The following is a 19,048-nucleotide window of genomic DNA, read 5'->3' on the forward strand; positions in this document are numbered from 1 at the left end:
TCGAGGTCCAGGATCTCGGCTTAATAATATCAGAACCCAGAGGATGCTGACGTCAATAGCAGATGGCCAGTTGTAGAGATATGTTTCCTCAGTCTTCAACGGACCTCTTGGGTGCAGAGGCTCCAGCACACGAATAACTACACAGAACACAGAGTGGGTCCATCGAGGGGCCCCGGGCATCCTGCTCCCAGGCTCGCTCACAGTGTACAACTTTGTCCTCTAAGCAGTCTGCCACTGCTGATTTCCAGAAAGATGATAACACAGTGGAGGAATTGAAAATACAGATTTTCCAAGGCCTATTCGCAGTGACTTTACAAAAAAAGAAGAGATTTTTTAAGCCCCTAATTTATTACCTTCGAAAAGAGGAAATTAAGTTTCGCTGGTGGCACCCGTTTCACATTCTGTTCACCTGGGAGGGTAAACCAAGGACGAACCTTTCATGGGAGGAAGCAAAGGAGCTGCTATATCCCCATGTCGGAGGGCAAACTGTGAGCGGCTGCATCTCTACCTCACTCTGTATGAAACCTGCCGAAAGTGTGATGGCGTCGAGTTTGTGTCAGGCCGGTGGGGCTGAAACTCTCATATGAAGACACTGAAAAAGAGAGAATGGACCTTATTTGCAGCCTTCGAACAGCTAGCAGGAATAGAGATGGCGATGGACATTGACGACTGGAGGGAAGTGGTTCACCAGAGCGGGTTTAAGATGCTTTCAGCTCTACAGTCTGATAGTCTACTGCATGTGCCCGACTTAGTAATTGGTTGATGGACAACAGCCAGGCTGGACAGACAGTGCTCACTACCCAGAGAAAAGTAAAAGACGTGAGTTTGGCACTGGGTACCCTTTTGTGGACCACACTAGAGATGAAATACTAAGCCAAGCTCAGTAGTTAGGCTTCTGAGGGCTGGGCAATAACCAGCAGAGCATGGCCAGGTGTTCCAGTAACAGAGGGATCGGTGACTGGTCCACTGGGCCCTTTCTTGCTAGGTGAGGGGGCTCACCTGCCTAGGTGTTCATCAGCTTTTAGAAGGCGACGGCAAAAGAGTGAACAAACATACCAAACTCTTGGAATTATGCTCCTGACTTGTGTCCTAGAAAACTAGAGACTTTTGAAAAACACCTTTCAGGATGGGGTTGTTTGTGTTTGAGGGGCTGAGGAAGGGATCCTTAAGACACACTACTCTACATAGCTTTAATCTCTACACCTTTTCCACTTGGGATATATAGGCAGTCTCATAACCTACCCATTCAAGTTACTCTCCCTTAATGTCTGGTAGCTGAAGCTCCAATCCACCATCTTCCACATCCACTGTTACTGGTATGACTGCTTCTTTTTCTGTTGATTCTCACCCTCACCTCCCAATGCTTTGATTTTGTGTTTCGGAAGTGAACCGTTCTGTGAGTCTAAATTTAGGGAGACAAGACAGTCTGCCAAGGCCACACTACACATAATGGGTGTTGGACTCAATGTGAATTCACAGGTGTATCATAGTTGGTGGATTGACGGCAGAACAGGTAAGAATGGTACACCAGTCCTTAGAAAATGTGTTCCTATCAATTCCACTTAGGGACCCCTACAGCCTGTTCCCATCCTTGAACAGGAGAACTCTGGACCTTCAAGCTCCCCCATCAGTATGTATGAAACGTATATTACTTTATGCTCATTTGATAGCTAACAATGTGTCAGAAGTTCACAATCTTACATGCTACCAGATTCTATGTACTTTGTACTACAAACTCATGGCTTACATTGGTGTGTACTGCAGCTATGTTTCACAAGACTCCTGTAAAATGGAATACATCAACCCAGACCCAGGTGTGAGGGTGGGGCTGTAGACAGTCAATTTAATGGTGGAAAACAACTGGTCTGTCCTCAATGCCCTTCATACAACCTAACAATGCCAATCATGTACCACCTATTTCCAAATAAGTATTAAGACTGTGACTGAGACAGTGGTGGATCAGTAGAACCTGCTCCAAATATTAATGCACTGTACAGTTTAATCTTTTAGGTGACAGTCTTTCCTCTCGTTGGTTTATACGCTCAATCAACAACAGTTTCAATTCCTGTTACATGGCTATGAGATGTTGAAATCTTTATTTCCAAGGTTAGGTAAGGTGCAGCATAGGTGAATGTCTTGCAAAACAAATGATCAGTTCTCACCTACCGTGTTAATCATTGCTTCATCTCAAAACCCCCTTCCTCTTCAAATGAACTAATCCGACCAGTAACACTTGAATTTCTGCCCGAAGAGGCAAAGAGCTGGGGATGATATGTATTCTGGGTGACTTGAGAAGGTCGACGGTGGCAGAGTAACTGCTTCAAGCTTATTAGATTGCTGGGCAATCTACAACACTACTGTTTAGACTACTACCATTCAAAACACTGCACACGTGTGCATTACATCTTTTTTGAGCAATGCTGGACAGTGCAATCTCCTCTTTTCACATCCTCATGTTGTCCACTATCATGTGGAGTCCTTTCGGTCTCTGCCCTATCCTCCCTTCATTTTCAGTTATCTATATTGTACCATTGCCTTACCTGGTACAACCTTTGGTTCACAGCTTTTCCATGTATGCTGATTACACACATCTTGGGCTAAATATGAGGAGAGGTGATTATCACAAGCTACACGAGTTTCATGCGTGCTTGTGCGACAATTGATGGCTGAGTGTTCCACAAAAGATAACACTATAAGAAACAGGGCTGATGTCTTGGGGACATTTACAAAGTCCCCTTCATGGTCTAGCTATTTTTGACTGTAGTCCTACAACCCTCTTCTTGAACATTTTAGGCAATAAATAATCTAGGGCCCATGATTGGTCATACACTGGCTATAATAACACCAGAAAAAAGTTATGCCAAAATGCAGACTTTTCCAACTCCATGTATTAAACAAGCTCCTCCAATGGTTCATTATACACAATACAAAGACTTCAGTCAGTCCATTATGCAGCAATCCAAGAAAAGTGATCAACTCCATCCAGCCCTGCCTCAGCTGCATTGGCTCCCATTTCAGGAACTGGTGAAACATAAATATCTACAAGTAGAGCACAAGGCTTTGTATGAGGCACGGCCATCTTTTCAAGCAGGTAAATGACTACTCTACCATCCTGGTAGGGCCATTTATTCCACTGTGTGAGAAAGTAGCCTCTTTCTAGCCTTGTTACCCCCACTTTTGGCCTGTTTGTGAGTGTATGTCAGGGTGTTTTCACTGTCTCACTGGAATCCTGCTAGCCAGGGCCAGTGCTCATAGTGAAAACCCTATGTTTTCAGTGTGTTTGTTATGTGTCACTGGGACCCTGCTAGTCAGCACCCCAGTGCTCATAAGTTTGTGACCTATAGGTATGTGTTCCCTGTGTGGTGCCTAACTGTCTCACTGAGGCTCTGCTAACCAGAACCTCAGTGGTTATGCTCTCTCATTTCTTTCCAAATTGTCACTAACAGGCTAGTGACCAATTTTACCAATTTACATTGGCTTACTGGAACACCCTTATAATTCCCTAGTATATGGTACTGGGGTACCCAGGGTATTGGGGTTCCAGGAGATCCCTATGGGCTGCAGCATTTCTTTTGCCACCCATAGGGAGCTCTGACAATTCTTACACAGGCCTGCCACTGCAGCCTGAGTGAAATAACGTCCACGTTATTTCACAGCCATTTTACACTGCACTTAAGTAACTTATAAGTCACCTATATGTCTAACCTTTACCTGGTAAAGGTTAGGTTCAAAGTTACTTAGTGTGAGGGCACCCTGGCACTAGCCAAGGTGCCCCCACATTGTTCAGAGCCAATTCCCTGAACTTTGTGAGTGCGGGGACACCATTACACGCGTGCACTACATATAGGTCACTACCTATATGTAGCTTCACAATGGTAACTCCGAATATGGCCATGTAACATGTCTATGATCATGGAATTGCCCCCTCTATACCATCCTGGCATAGTTGGCACAATCCCATGATCCCAGTGGTCTGTAGCACAGACCCTGGTACTGCCAAACTGCCCTTCCTGGGGTTTCACTGCAGCTGCTGCCAACCCCTCAGACAGGCATCTGCCCTCCTGGGGTCCAGCCAGGCCTGGCCCAGGATGGCAGAACAAAGAACTTCCTCTGAGAGAGGGTGTGACACCCTCTCCCTTTGGAAAATGGTGTGAAGGCAGGGGAGGAGTAGCCTCCCCCAGCCTCTGGAAATGCTTTGTTGGGCACAGAGGTGCCCAATTCTGCATAAGCCAGTCTACACCGGTTCAGGGGACCCCTTAGCCCTGCTCTGGCGCGAAACTGGACAAAGGAAAGGGGAGTGACCACTCCCCTGACCTGCACCTCCCCTGGGAGGTGTCCAGAGCTCCTCCAGTGTGCTCCAGACCTCTGCCATCTTGGAAACAGAGGTGCTGCTGGCACACTGGACTGCTCTGAGTGGCCAGTGCCACCAGGTGACGTCAGAGACTCCTTGTGATAGGCTCCTTCAGGTGTTGCTAGCCTATCCTCTCTCCTAGGTAGCCAAACCCTCTTTTCTGGCTATTTAGGGTCTCTGTCTCTGGGGAAACTTTAGATAACGAATGCATGAGCTCAGCCGAGTTCCTCTGCGTCTCTCTCTTCACCTTCTGATAAGGAATCGACTGCTGACCGCGCTGGAAGCCTGCAAACCTGCAACATAGTAGCAAAGACGACTACTGCAACTCTGTAACGCTGATCCTGCCGCCTTCTCGACTGTTTTCCTGCTTGTGCATGCTGTGGGGGTAGTCTGCCTCCTCTCTGCACCAGAAGCTCCGAAGAAATCTCCCGTGGGTCGACGGAATCTTCCCCCTGCAACCGCAGGCACCAAAAAGCTGCATTACCGGTCCCTTGGGTCTCCTCTCAGCACGACGAGCGAGGTCCCTCGAATCCAGCGACTCTGTCCAAGTGACCCCCACAGTCCAGTGACTCTTCAGTCCAAGTTTGGTGGAGGTAAGTCCTTGCCTCACCTCACTGGGCTGCATTGCTGGGAACCGCGACTTTGCAGCTACTCCGGCCCCTGTGCACTTCCGGCGGAAATCCTTTGTGCACAGCCAAGCCTGGGTCCACGGCACTCTAACCTGCATTGCACGACTTTCTAAGTTGGTCTCCGGCGACGTGGGACTCCTTTGTGCAACTTCGGCGAGCACCGTTTCACGCATCCTCGTAGTGCCTGTTTCTGGCACTTCTCTGGGTGCTACCGGCTTCAGAGAGGACTCCTTGTCTTGCTCGACGTCCCCTCTCTCTGCTGGTCCAATTTGCGACCTCCTGGTCCCTCATGGGCCTCAGCAGCGTCCAAAAACGCTAACCGCACGATTTGCAGCTAGCAAGGCTTCTTGGCGTTCTTTCGGCGGGAAAACACTTCTGCACGACTCTCCACGGCGAGAGGGATCCGTCCACCAAAGGGGAAGTCTCTAGCCCTTTTCGTTCCTGCAGAAACCTCAGCTTCTTCTGTCCAGTAGAAGCTTCTTTGCACCCGCAGCTGGCATTTCCTGGGCATCTGCCCATCTCCGACTTGCTTGTGACTTTTGGACTTGGTCCCCTTGTTCCACAGGTACCCTAGATTGGAAATCCACAGTTGTTGCATTGCTGGTTTGTGTCTTTCCTGCATTATTCCTCTAACACGACTTCTTTGTCCTTAGGGGAACTTTAGTGCACTTTGCACTCACTTTTCAGGGTCTTGGGGAGGGTTATTTTTCTAACTCTCACTATTTTCTAATAGTCCCAGCGACCCTCTACAAGGTCACATAGGTTTGGGGTCCATTCGTGGTTCGCATTCCACTTTTGGAGTATATGGTTTGTGTTGCCCCTATCCCTATGTTTCCCCATTGCATCCTATTGTAACTATACATTGTTTGCACTGTTTTCTAAGACTATACTGCATATTTTTGCTATTGTGTGTATATATCTTGTGTATATTTCCTATCCTCTCACTGAGGGTACACTCTAAGATACTTTGGCATATTGTCATAAAAATAAAGTACCTTTATTTTTAGTATAACTGTGTATTGTGTTTTCTTATGATATTGTGCATATGACACTAAGTGGTACTGTAGTAGCTTCACACGTCTCCTAGTTCAGCCTAAGCTGCTCTGCTAAGCTACCATTATCTATCAGCCTAAGCTGCTAGACACCCTATACACTAATAAGGGATGACTGGGCCTGGTGCAAGGTGCAAGTACCCCTTGGTACTCACTACAAGCCAGTCCAGCCTCCTACACACTGTGACCAAGCATCGAGCTGTTTCAACTATATCTATATTAAGCTAGAGATCAGTAGTGTAGGAAGCTGGTTCTGTATATAATCTCACAAAGTGAGATATAGAATGCACAGAGTCCAGGGGTTCCCCTTAGAGGTTGATAGAGGCAATAATAGATAATACTAATGCTCTTTTCGTGGTAGTGTGGTCGAGCAGTTAGGCTTATCAGTGGGTAGTGTTAAGCATTTGCTATACACACACAGGCAATAAATGAGAACACACAATCAAAGACTTAACTCCAGGCCAATAGGTTTTTATATAGAAAGATATTATTTTCTTAATTTATTTTAGAACCACAAGATTCAGAATTCAAGTAAATACATAAATTGTAAGGTACTTGGCATAGATAAATGTAGAACTTTGAATCAAAACAGTAATACACAGTTTAGCATAAAATGGCAATAAGCTGTTTTAAAAGTGGACACTGCAAAATAAAACTGTTCCTGGGGGAGGTGAGTAAAGGTTAGTTTGTCAGGTGGGTAAGGCACTTACAAGTTCAGTCTCCAGGGCATAGGCAGCCCATCGTTGGGGGATCAAGTTAACCCCAAACACCCAGCACCAGCAACACAGGGCCGGTCAGGTGCAGAGGTCAAAGAGGGGCCCAAATAACATAGGGGCTTATGGAGACAAGGGGTGCTCCGGTTCCAGTCTGCTAAAAGGTAAGTACCTGCGTCCTCGGGGAGCAGACCAGGGGGGGTTTGTAGAGCACTGGGGGGGAGGAGGGAGGGGGGTCCCAAACAGGGACACAAAATACACCCTCAGCTGCACAGGGGTGGCCAGGTGCAGTGTGCAAACAAGGCGTCTGGTTTGTATTGGAATCAATGGAGGGACCCGGGGGTCACTCTGGAGATGCAGGCAAGGCACAGAGAGGCTTCTCGGGCCAGCCACCGACTAGGCAAAGATGAGGGCCACCTGCTGGTCACTTCTCCATCGGTAGTTGGTTCCTCTCGGGCCTGGGAGCTGCGGGTGCAGTGCTTCTTCCAAGCGTCGGGTTCTTTGTTACCAGGCAGTCGCGGTCTGGATTCTCTCTGCAGGCGTCGTCGTGGGGGTGCAGGGAGGTCATCTCAGGGTGGACACGTCACTGGAGTCGCATAGGGGTCCTCTCTGCAGTGTTGGTTTCTCGAGACATGGGCCAGGGGCATCGGGTGCAGAGTGTTGGGGACTCACGCGTCAGGAGTGAGGTTGGAGTCCCTTTAAAGATGGTTTCTTCTTTGTTGCTTTGGACAGTGCCACTGTCCACAGGAGTTTCTTGGTCCTTTGGGTTGCAGGGCAGTCCTCTGAGTCGGCAGAGGTCGCTGTGCCTGCAGGATACGTCGCTGTTGCAGGTTCTTTGAATTTAGAGACAGGCCGGTAGGGCTGGGGCCAAAGCAGTTGTCGTCTCCTTCTTCTCTGCGGGGTTTTCAGGTCAGCAGTCCTTCTTCTTGTTAGGTCATCAGGAATCTAAAATCCTGGGTTCAGGGTCACCCCTAAATACTGAATTTAGGGGGGTGTTAGGGTTAGCCAATGGCTACTGTCCTTTAGGGTGGCTACACCCTCCTTGTGTTCCCTCCCTTTGGGGAGGGGAGCATATCCCTATCCTTATTGGGCTAAATCCTCCAAAACAAGATGGAGGATTTTCTAAGGAGAAGGGGTCACTTCAGCTCTGGGCACCTTAGGGGTGGACCTGGCTGAGGGGGTGACTTATCCTTGTTTTGCTCATTATCTCCCCGGACTTGCTGCCAAAAGTGGGGGCTGTGTCTGGGGGTGGGCATCTCCACTAGCTGGAGTGCCCTGGGGCATTGTAACACGAAGCCTGAGCCTTTGAGGCTCACTGCTAGGTGTTACAGTTCCTGCAGGGGGGAGGTGTGAAGCACCTGCACCCAGTGCAGGCTTTGTTTCTGGTCGCAGAGAGCACAAAGGCTCTCATCCATGGGGTCAGAAACTCATCTCTCAGTGGCAGGCTGGCACAGACCAGTCAGTCCTGCACTGAAGGATTGGGTAAAATACAGGGGGCATCTCTAAGATGCCCTCTGTGTGCATTTTTTTATAAATCCAGCACTGGCATCAGTGTGGGTTTATTATTCTGAGAAGTTTGATACCAAACTTCCCAGCGTTCAGTGTAGCCATTATGAAGCTGTGGAGTTTGTTTTGACAAACTCCCAGACCATATACTCAATATGGCCACACTGTACTTACAATGTCTAAGAATGGATTTAGATACTGTAGGGGCATAATGCTCATGCAGCTATGTCTTCACCTGTGGTGTAGTGCACCCTGCCTTAAGGCTTTAAGGCCTGCTAGAGAGGTGACCTACCTATGCTACAGGCAGTATTTTTGTGCATGGCATCCTGAGGGGGATGCCATGTCGACTTTGCAATTTTCTCCCCACCCACACACACAATCTGCAATGGCAGTGTGCATGTGTTAGGTGAGGTGTCCCTTAGGGTGGCACAACACATGCTGCAGCCCTTAGGGACCTTCCCTGGTCACAGGGCCCTTGGTACCACTGGTAACTTTTACAAGGGACATATCTGTGTGCCAGGGGTGTGCCAATTGTGGAAACAATGGTACATTTTTAGTGAAAGAATACTGGTGCTGGGGCCTGGTTAGCAGGGTCCCAGCACACAATCAGTCAAGTCAGCATCAATATCAGGCAAAACATGGGGGGGTAACTGCAACAAGGAGCCATTTTCCTACAAGCAGCACTTGTTCAACTAAACAACAGTGTCAAGATGCCTATAGTTGTGTGTTTGCTCCCAATGCATATTATTAGCACGAAATACCATAGCATTGCCAGAGGCAATACTGGAATCATGTTGGGATACAGGCCATGTATGGCTTCCTCTATTTTAGCTGCCCACTGTTCCTCCTTTGTAAAAACAAAGTGCCTGATTTATAGGTTGGTGGATGTGTTACTCCATCACAAACACAATGGATATCCCATTCAACTTATTATAGGTACAATATATGCTATGGCACTCTCAATAATGCAGACGAGCTATCCATCATGTTTTTGACAGAGTAGCCCTTTCCCATACTCTAAATTAGGCCTTAGGTGCCATTGCGCTGGTCTGGAGAAGATCTCACGTTGTTGACGGCATTTTACCAACGTCTGTTATTGCGTACTTTCCATTTCCAGGGCACTTATGTGTGTACAGTTCACTGGATGATGCTGTTGCGAAGCAATTCTATGTAAGTTGTTAGCACAGGTGTCGTAGAGGTTTGGTGTGTTTGGGGTTATGTCATCTGCATGGTCTGTGTGTACTGATTTTATAACATGGGTTACATTTGTCTGGAGGTGCTGGTACAAATGTTCCGGAGCGATCTGATGTAGGAAAATCTTGTTTTTATTTTGACAACTATCTGAGGAGTCACAGAGAGAATAGAGTCAAACAACCCCCCCCCCACACATAGTTCATTGTTTTTGCAAGAGCAGAGTTTATTAGAAGTCCTCAAACTTAAGATTTGACAGAATTATTCTTCCACAACATTAATTATCTGAATAGGTTCCAGTGATATATATTGAGTAAAGAGTAGCCTTGCATTCCTCAAATGAGAGCATGAGATCTTTTAGCGTCTAAGTTTATGTAGCTTAATTTATTTGTATTAAACCATTTAATACTAACATCTGTTACGGGCATTTAGGCTTTACCTTGTAGGAAATAACCTTACAAGTTTATTTTTTACAGCCTGTGAACTTTCAAGCTTACAATTTTTCCTTCTTCCCACATTGCAGAATTCATACAGGCACTTACGCAGAAGCTTCATAGCAAAGATTAATGAGAAGAGCATCTCCGACACTGACACCAATAGATTTGGCCAACCCCTTCAATTCGCCAGCATAGGGTTCACGAAGTAAGAGCTCCACCTCCAGGTCAGCAAGAGGACGAATTAGAACCTGGGCCCATTTTGGCACCACGGAGCTGGAAAGAAAGATAACAGATCTTAGTTAGGATTTGGTTTTACATTTTCAAATCATTGATGGAAGAACTAAACCATTACAAGGGTTTTATGGGGAGAGATGGATACAGTTGCATGTACATATTAATATGACTGGATAATAACATTATAAACACGTGTAAATTGTATCTTATAGACGATACTACTAAATGTATTAAAATGTTCATACACTGTAAATGATTAGATAGGTGAACCAGGCAATTGGATTTTCTACTCAATGTATATCTAGATACTTCTGTAAGCAGTGTATGAACCAGAGTCTCAAAGGACAATGTGCAAGCTGAGCTTGGCAAAAAGGCATTTTCCTTTTCTTTAACAGTTTAATGTTCTCAATTAATTGTTCAGGTGTATTCCATCGAATAACCATCATCGTTTCACATGTATACCATAAGTGATCCCAGGACATACACCATATTAATGTTTGTTATATAACTCAATACGATTCGATATTCACAGGCGTACACATTACAAACAAAGTAGGGATTTAGGGCCAGATGTAATAAGCTGTTTGCATGGTGCAAACTGCGAAAATCGCAGTTTGCGCCATGCAAAAAGCCTTCTGCGATGCACATTCACAATTTGCGAGTCGGTACCGACTCGCAAATTGTGAATGCGACTCGCAAATAGGAAGGGGTGTTCCCTTCCTATTTGCAACTCGCATCGCAATGCAGAATTGCTTTGTGACCGCGAATGCGGTCGCAAAGCAATTCGCAGTTACCACCAGTGTCACACTGGTGGTAACTCATTCGCAAAAGGGAAGGGGTCCCCATGGGACCCCTTCCCCTTTGTGAATGTTGCCCAAAAGGTTTTTCAGAGCAGGCAGTGGTCCAATGGACCACTGCCTACTCTGAAAATGAAACCAAATGGTTTCGTTATTTTTTTATTTTGCAACTCGTATTCCTTTAAGGAAAACGGGCTGAAAAAAAAACAAAAAAAAACTGCTTTATTTAAAAAGCAGTCACAGACATGGAGGTCTGCTGACTTCAGCAGGCCACCATCCCTGTGAGTGCAGGGACTCGCTATGGGGTCGCAAAATGCGTCCCACCTCATTAATATTTATGAGGTGGGCCTTTGCGACCCCATAGCAAGTCACAGACGGTGTCTGGGACACCGTTCTGCATCCGCATTTGCGATTCAGAAAATGCGAGTCGCACAGACTCGCGATTTCCGAATCGCAAATGCGGAAGTTGCTACATCTGGCCCTTAGAGTGGGCTTTGAACATTGAATTAAAAATCCAGTTCTCTATGGATGAAGATTTAAATGTTAGTTATCTATTTTACGCAAAAATAACATTAGATACCACAGATCTCATTTTGTATTTTTACAACTTTCATCGGAAGCCTTGTGTTTCGCGACTATCAACTTTATCATCCAATACTGATTGAAAGTTAGGAGTTTACTGAAATGACTGTAATGTTCCATTTCATGAAATATTTTGGATGTTTTGGATTCTCGTTTCTAAAGTGACAGTTGCTTTTAAAACGTACGTTTTGGATGTGTTTATTACATTTTTAAATTTATTGAGCATTCTTAGATTTGTTGTATATTTTATGGCAATTTAGCCAAATAACGGTTATTTGGTTGATTGAAACACTCAATAATGTTGATAATCTTTTACTGAAAATAGTAATTAAAATGACAATAAAACAGTATTTCGTTTATTCTCCTCTGAAATTATTTAACAGTAGTCAATAAAACAAGAACACAGTAATCATGAAATGTTGAGTTTTAATTATTGTAGTGCTATTAAACCACCAACCTCGTAGGGTGCACGGAATAAGAAGTCAGTAACGCTTTCAAACACAAGCAAAGCCCAAGAAATTAGGGTCGCATATCAGCTTTGCCAATTACTCCTCGATCAAACCAAACCAGTGGATTATTAATAGCAGTGTGGGTATGTGTGTTGTATTTAACGAATGCAAACATTTTCTGTTGCTTTACATTTATCGAAACAACGTCAGCAACTCAACGACCTTGCCAAAAAGTGGTCTTTTCTCTTCCCATTTCCCTTTACCCTAGGTCTTCCTGGTTTGACACTGATTAGTGGTAGGAGGGAATGCAGGTGAACGAGCTGTGAATGATCTGCTGGGTTAATGACACTCCTGCGTACGAGATGAGTGGAGATATGTGCCATTTCATCATAGAACAGCACTTAAAGACTTGTGCAGTGTGTGCTAGGGCAAACAATCAGAAGCAAAAGCGTCAGGATTGTTGCAGCCTTTACCTATTCCTTTCTACTCTCCGAGGATAATAGTACAGATTCACCCTCAGGCCAAGGCTTCAATACACCTTGCTGACATCAAGTGCTACAAAGTAGCTTTTTTCTTACAAAATAAAGTTTTTGGATTGCCTCACAAAATAATTTCATATTGGAAAGATAACTATTTAGATTCTATATTGGTGGCATGGATTCTGGAACTTTCACCCTTGCTTATATATATTTAAAAAGCTGGGAAATATACAAAGATTTTACAGAAAACAAGGGGGAAGACCAATGGATCCAATGGCAAGCAGTAGAATTAAGTAATACGCTTGATAAACTGCATGAATCTCAAACACCTCTTGCTGAAGCACCTGGGGAATCATATTCTGGCGTTCTAGTGCCTAAAAGTCACCCTAGTTGGGCTACTGAGAGGCACGTTTTGAAGACAAAGCTCTCTATTCCCTTAGCAACTCTTGAAATGTATAGCTATGACCCAGGCCACTAGACTCAAAGGATATATTTCCACTGTACATTTTGATTCATTTAAAAAAGTTGTATAGAATTTTTGACCATGCAATTTTACTGTAAACTCTATGCAGTGGGTTGGTTGGAAGGGAAAGAAAGATTTGGTGAAATACGACTCATTTTAATAAGTTGCTTACCTAGTTAGAAAGGTCAGAGGAAAAACAGAGGAGCTTTATTTCATTGCAGACTCGGGGCCTGATTCACAAAGGTGCATTTACACTTTTGTGTAAACTTCCTTTTTTTTTGGTTTACACAAAGAACGAGTTAATATTAAGTCTACAACTTTAGAGACTGCAGTCGTGGTGGAGAACTATGCCACATAAAAATAGGCCAGGTCTATCTTCCCACACACACATTGATCAAACGGTCACTTAGAATGGAGTGGGAGACAGTATCTAATGCACTGAAAGATTCATCATGACGATGGCTACTGTAGCCTGCATCCGGTTGCATGAGGATGCAGTTGAGGGCTAACACCAGTATAATTTCAGCACTGAAATGAGGCCTAAAGCCACTTTTGTGAGTATCAAGGCACTGTGCCGTTTAGGAGAGGAGAGACTTGGTGGAATGTGAAGAGGACAGTGGCTCAGCCACATGTTTTTTTCAAAGGGGAAGTGCTGATGGTTGTTTCCAGCATAAAGGCAAAAGCCTGGGAAAAGGAGTTGAAAAGGTTTGCAAGCTTGTGATGATGAATGGGGGGGCCAAGCGTTTGAGTATTTTAGCTGCACATGGATTGAGAGGGGAACCAGAAGAAAAAGAACACAGTTTGTTGAGAACAACCTTCAATTCAAGTGAGCACACTTTGGGGGTCATTACAACCTCAGCGGTCTTTTCACAAGACCGCAGAGGGACCGCTGTGCTGAAGACCGCCAGTGGTGGCGGTTTTCCGCTCGGCGTAATATGACTGTTGGGAGCTCTACGTCGTTTTTCCGACGGAGAGCCGCCAACAGCCATAGTGACGGGCGGCGGGGAAGTGGAGGTTGCTCCACCTCCACCGCCACGCCAACAGAACACCGCCCAGCGAATCACGTCCTGTGATTCTGCGCGGCAGTGTTCTGTTGGCGGTGTGGTGTCGGCAGAGCTGCCCCCCTGGCTCCCGTCCCCTCCCGGAAGATCGACGGAACAGGTAAGTCGATCGTCCCTCAGGGGAGGGGGGTGTTGTGTGTTGTGTGGGTGCATGGGGGTGTGCGTGGGTGTATGGAGAGGGGGTGTGTGAGTGCGTGTATGCTTGCAGGGGTGTTGCGTGTTTTGGGAATGAATACGTGTATGTCTGTATGGATGTGCGCGTGTATGTTTCAATGTGGGTGTGTGTGTCTGACTGTGTGTGTGTGGATGTTGGCATGTGTGTATGTGTGTTGGTGGTGCCTGTGTGCGTGTCAGCTGTGTATGTGTAAGGTAATGTCGGGGGTCGGGTCGGGGTGGGGAGGGGGGTCCTGCCACCCTTGGGGGGTGGCAGGGGTGGTGGGGGGTGTAGGAGAGGGAGTCGGGGGTGAGGGTGGGGGGTGGGGCAGACCCCTATTAGTGCCAGGGAAGGGATTCCCTGGCACTGATAGTGCTTACCGCCATGGATTTCATGGCGGTTCCTACCGCTGGAAATCCACGCCGGTAAGCCGGGTCAAAATACCGGCGGCGGTATTGTCACGGCCGCCGGGCTGGATACCCAGGTCTCCAGCCCAGCGGTCGCCTCCGCCCTGGCGGGCAGAACAGAGAAGCAGCGGATGACCATGGCGGTAACCGCCATGGTCATAATTCCCAAAAAAAGACCGCCAGCCTGTTGGCGGTCTTACCGCCGCTTTAACACCGTCCGCCAGGGTTGTAATGACCCCCATAATGTTTTTTTGTCCTAGATATTTGGCATCTAGGAAGAAGTGGATTATTCCTCTATGCAGATCAATGGGGATAAGGAAATGCAATACATCCTTACGCATCCTGGCAAGTGATACAAGTGATAAGGTAGTTTTTGTAGTCGCAAGGTATTTACAATCTGCTTGGGCTATAAGAACTAGAGAACTGTCATAACTGTGTGTTTTAACAATTTATTTTAGATTAAAATAATTTTAGGCAGAAGTAGACTACCAAGTGGAACCAAGATGCAAAGGTTTACAGGGTTCTAAAACTTGATGACCGTCTTGTATTGTTTTTATAATTGTGTGTCTTAATAATTTATTTTAGAAGGAATCTTAAGGCTTCTTAATGTATTATGTGGTACTTCTTGTTTTATCCTTCAATTGTTTTATTGTATGATTACGGTATGTTGTTACTGGATACTTTTAAGGCTTTCAGCCGAAATAAAGTTATTTATTGATTGATTGATTGAATTCAAGTGAGCTGAAATTCAGGAAGCTGTATTTGGTGGGCTTATAATGAGATGGGTGAAAGCTCAAAATACCATCACCAAGTGAATTCGTGGAAGAAACCTGGAGAGAATTAAGAATGTTTCAAATGCTTCCGCGAAAAAATTTCAAACATTACATTACTCTTGTGAAGGGAAAGAACAGTGTGACAGTGAGGCTAGGATACTAAAATACTAAAATCGTTAGATTTGTTGGGGGCAATCTGAATATAGACACTTTAACTGTTAATTCAAGAGATGTCAATCACTAGCTTGTATTCGCATAGGACTTGATGATAAAAGGCTTTGCCCTAAAGTGCATAGTGTAAGTGACATTTCTGCTCCAATCCAAACGTTTGCAGTTAAGAGTTCATTAGTTGAAACGGAGAACCAAGGAGCAGAATGGCAGAAATATTTGCAAAGAAAGGACTTAAGGGTATGGATTGTTGAATGTTAGTGCTAGTAGTAATCGAATTATTGAAAGCTTTAATACGGAGCTCAAGCTCTGCGAACAGGGTAGGCAGATCTTATCAGGAGATTGGGTCATGGTGTCAGCCAAAAAAGTGACCATCATCAGCTGGGCTGTTTATTTTTAGCCACATACAAACGAGTGGTGGGCTCGGACAAGTAAATAAAAAAATGGTCTGATCAAGTGAGGAGGGACAACATTGTGAATAGTGATAACATTGCATGGGAAAAAATCCAAAACATAACCCTTGCAATGGGTGGGGACATTAATATATTGCATGAAATCTAGGTTTACAGGTTGGCTTTGTTGTATGTAGAGCTGTCAATATGAAGACAAACATTTCCTAACATGATAAAAATTTTGGTTTCAATAATATTGGAAATTATATTTTTCGCTTATTGACTGTCCAGTTTTGGACTTTTACTGTGAATGAATTTCACCAACCAACAGTAAATTCTGTGGAAATGGATTAATAATGCTCCCCAGCAAGGTTCCCCTTTTAAGAAAATGTAGCTGCTATGCAGCTAGGACAAGAGATCCCAGCCTGGTTACACACAATTATGTGAACGCACAAGCGTGGGCTGAGCACGAGATTACTGTCGAACTCACGCCCAGTATCTATGCACAGGTAGCTTTTCGCACAATAGAACCTTCCAGATTGGGGGTGGCCTTGTGTAAGTCTTATAATGAGTGTGGGCATTTATACTGTAGGTCTGTAGTGCTTACTGACATGCTGAGCGCTCACTGCTTTATACGTCATGGGCAGAATCTGCTACACCAAAAGTTTTGCCACATTAGTATACAGATACCAGTAAGATATCAACTTTAGGACAAACATGTACACCAAATGCAGATTATCAGTCACTTTTGTAATGATTGCACTCCTTATGGCACTTTCAGAGTGTTAATATTTCCCTGGCTCAGCCATAATCAGATGGCAGGGCCCTATACTCCCATTGGGCCAAGTTAATTACTCTGCTGGCAAGCAGGAGGATTAAAGGCCTCCCACACAATACAGCAATTAACAGTGTTTGACCCAATTCCTGGGAAGGAAGTGGGGTGGGGGGTGTATGCACGTGTTAACACTAACACTGCACCTGGCATTGGCATGCACAAGCCCACACAGAAAAAAAGAGGGAGGTCGAACCTCTGGAGCCAAATACAGATGGGAGCTCCCCTCTCACGTTTTGGTGGGAAGGGTTAAGGTAGTTGTGCTAGTTAGGGGAGCAGAAGCTCCCAAGAAAGGTCTTTCCCCAGACTTTTTGAAGCTGCTTTTTAAAATGTCACAGAATACTGTGCAGGAGTGTTCGGTAAGTGGTGGATTGATGATGTTGCATCGTTTGATTGGGAAGAGGTGACTACTATCCTGAACATTTCACCCCCACTTAAAAACCCCTGTACAAGAGAAAGATACATGAGAAGACACTGGACCTGGGGCTTCAATGCTGGAATATTACCCAGCTACAAGAAGAAACCACCTGACCACACTAGGAAAATGGACTGAAGGACTGCCATCCAGGACTAGAGTGGGTCTCTGTAGTGCCAGTGATGCTTATGTCCCCTGAGGAACAGTTGGGAGAATGAGCCTGCTTAGGGGCCCTGCAGGATTTTCCACGGCCTTCTGTAGATTGGCCCTTGACTCCGATGTCATACAGGTGGCCTGCAAGTAGCCAGCAGGCTGCAGGACCTGGAGAGTGGAACAGGGAGGGGTTTCTGCTTGTTGGCTGAGGAGGGGCTATGAAAGATGCCCCCCAAACAGGAGGGTGCTTAAGGAGCCTATGCAGAGGACAGGTCCTCGCAAGGGAGCAGCATAATCAAGCTCCCCAACAAAAATACCCTTTAATGGCCAGGAGGCCTGAAAAGAACGCTCCTGGTGGCTAGAGTTGGCCACCAATAACAAAAAGACAAGAAAATCAAATGAATTGTGCCTATGGAACTGGAGAAAACTGCATTTAAATGCAACCCTCACCACCCCAGAAGGGCCCGGCAGGAATATGGACTGCTGATTCTTGAATTTTCCCCCATCCCAGGGGCCTTTGTGTCCTAGAGGATCGCATCTCCTGGGAAACAGATGGTGGTCACCACGCTCCCTGTGTTGTGGCGTGCCACTGTGCTCTATGCCTTTGACTCGGGTGAGAGTGGGCATATACCGCACCACCATCCCACAATGCTAGCTCCCACTATGATACCTGCACAGTGTTGGCCGTGTGGGGCACTGGCAGGGCCGTGGACCTCTCGCACTGCCAAGATGTCAGCAAATGCTGGGAGCCCCCATAAAATGGCACAAGTCTCATATTAAATTTAAAAAAACAGTGGCCATACCAATGGCATCAGTTCTTAAATGTGGACGCCACAGGGCAGTTGGTCGCTCCATAAGCCCTCTTACAAGTTCAGAAACTTGCATTTTGTCTTTGTAGTGCTCCAGCAGGAAAGGGACATTATCAAAGGTTTGAGTGAGTATTTGGGGTTCGCAAGCAGTACAGGAACCCTCTAATTGGACTCATAAAGATGACCTAAGAAAGTCGCTCTGTCTCCTAAGAGGTTTCTTTTATAGCCTAATGAGATGCTTGGTTATAAACCTGGAACTGGTGATTTTGCACACAGGCTCTGGAGTGCCAACAGTTGGCTGGTTCTAAAGCTGCAATGGCAGCAGGTTTGAAGCGGAAGACAAACTTTGGCACACATTGTTTCGCGGATGCTTTATGGCCAGTAACAATGCTGACAGTTAATAATATAAGTTTCAATGAATAGTAATATAAGAAGATATCATCTCTATTGGTGGTATATTATTTTATTATTCAATTTTTCTAGCTTTATCAATGTGGTGACTACGAAAAAACCATGAGGCCTGCCTTTTTGATAATGGTACTCCCCTGTACTGTGTCTAGTATAGTTGGGGGTATTGTGGTTATAGGTTTCACAGTCCATTAGGAGAGTAAACTAAAATGAGAGTATCGCCAAACTTATTTCCACCTACTTGAATGTACATGTGTGTAAATTAATGCACAGCGTTTAGTGTAGTCTGTGTGTAATAAAGTACTTTCCTTTTCCTAAGAAAAGGCACTGACAGGACAATGATTTATTGAGTGTTGTTACTGTGTATCAGCAAGCTCAGGTTACTACCCCACACCACCTTCCGTGAATAGATCTTGAAACTGTTCTGCTCCACTCCCCTAAGTGAGTCAAATGCTGCAATGTAGTACTTAATGCCTAGTAAAGAGAAAGTTACAAATATATTACTTGTGAACGACCCACATCCTTTGCAACTAATAACTCAATTTCTTACAAATAAGAAGAGGTGATAACTATTTAGTGAATGTTTCAGAAAG

At 45.4% G+C, this 19,048-nt stretch overlaps 1 protein-coding gene across 2 annotated transcripts in view; it reads right to left on the bottom strand.

Annotated features, from left to right (window-relative positions):
• Positions 1–19,048, bottom strand: part of NAAA (N-acylethanolamine acid amidase) — a 260,081-nt gene that overhangs the window by 215,422 nt on the left and 25,611 nt on the right. For both annotated transcript variants that reach the window (XM_069236844.1, XM_069236845.1), the window contains exon 2: positions 9,985–10,152. In XM_069236844.1, the coding sequence (XP_069092945.1) occupies positions 9,985–10,152 (168 nt within the window). The remainder of the gene's footprint in view (positions 1–9,984; positions 10,153–19,048) is intronic.

Source organism: Pleurodeles waltl, chromosome 1_2, assembly GCF_031143425.1.
Source record: "Pleurodeles waltl isolate 20211129_DDA chromosome 1_2, aPleWal1.hap1.20221129, whole genome shotgun sequence".
Lineage (NCBI taxonomy): Eukaryota > Metazoa > Chordata > Amphibia > Caudata > Salamandridae > Pleurodeles > Pleurodeles waltl.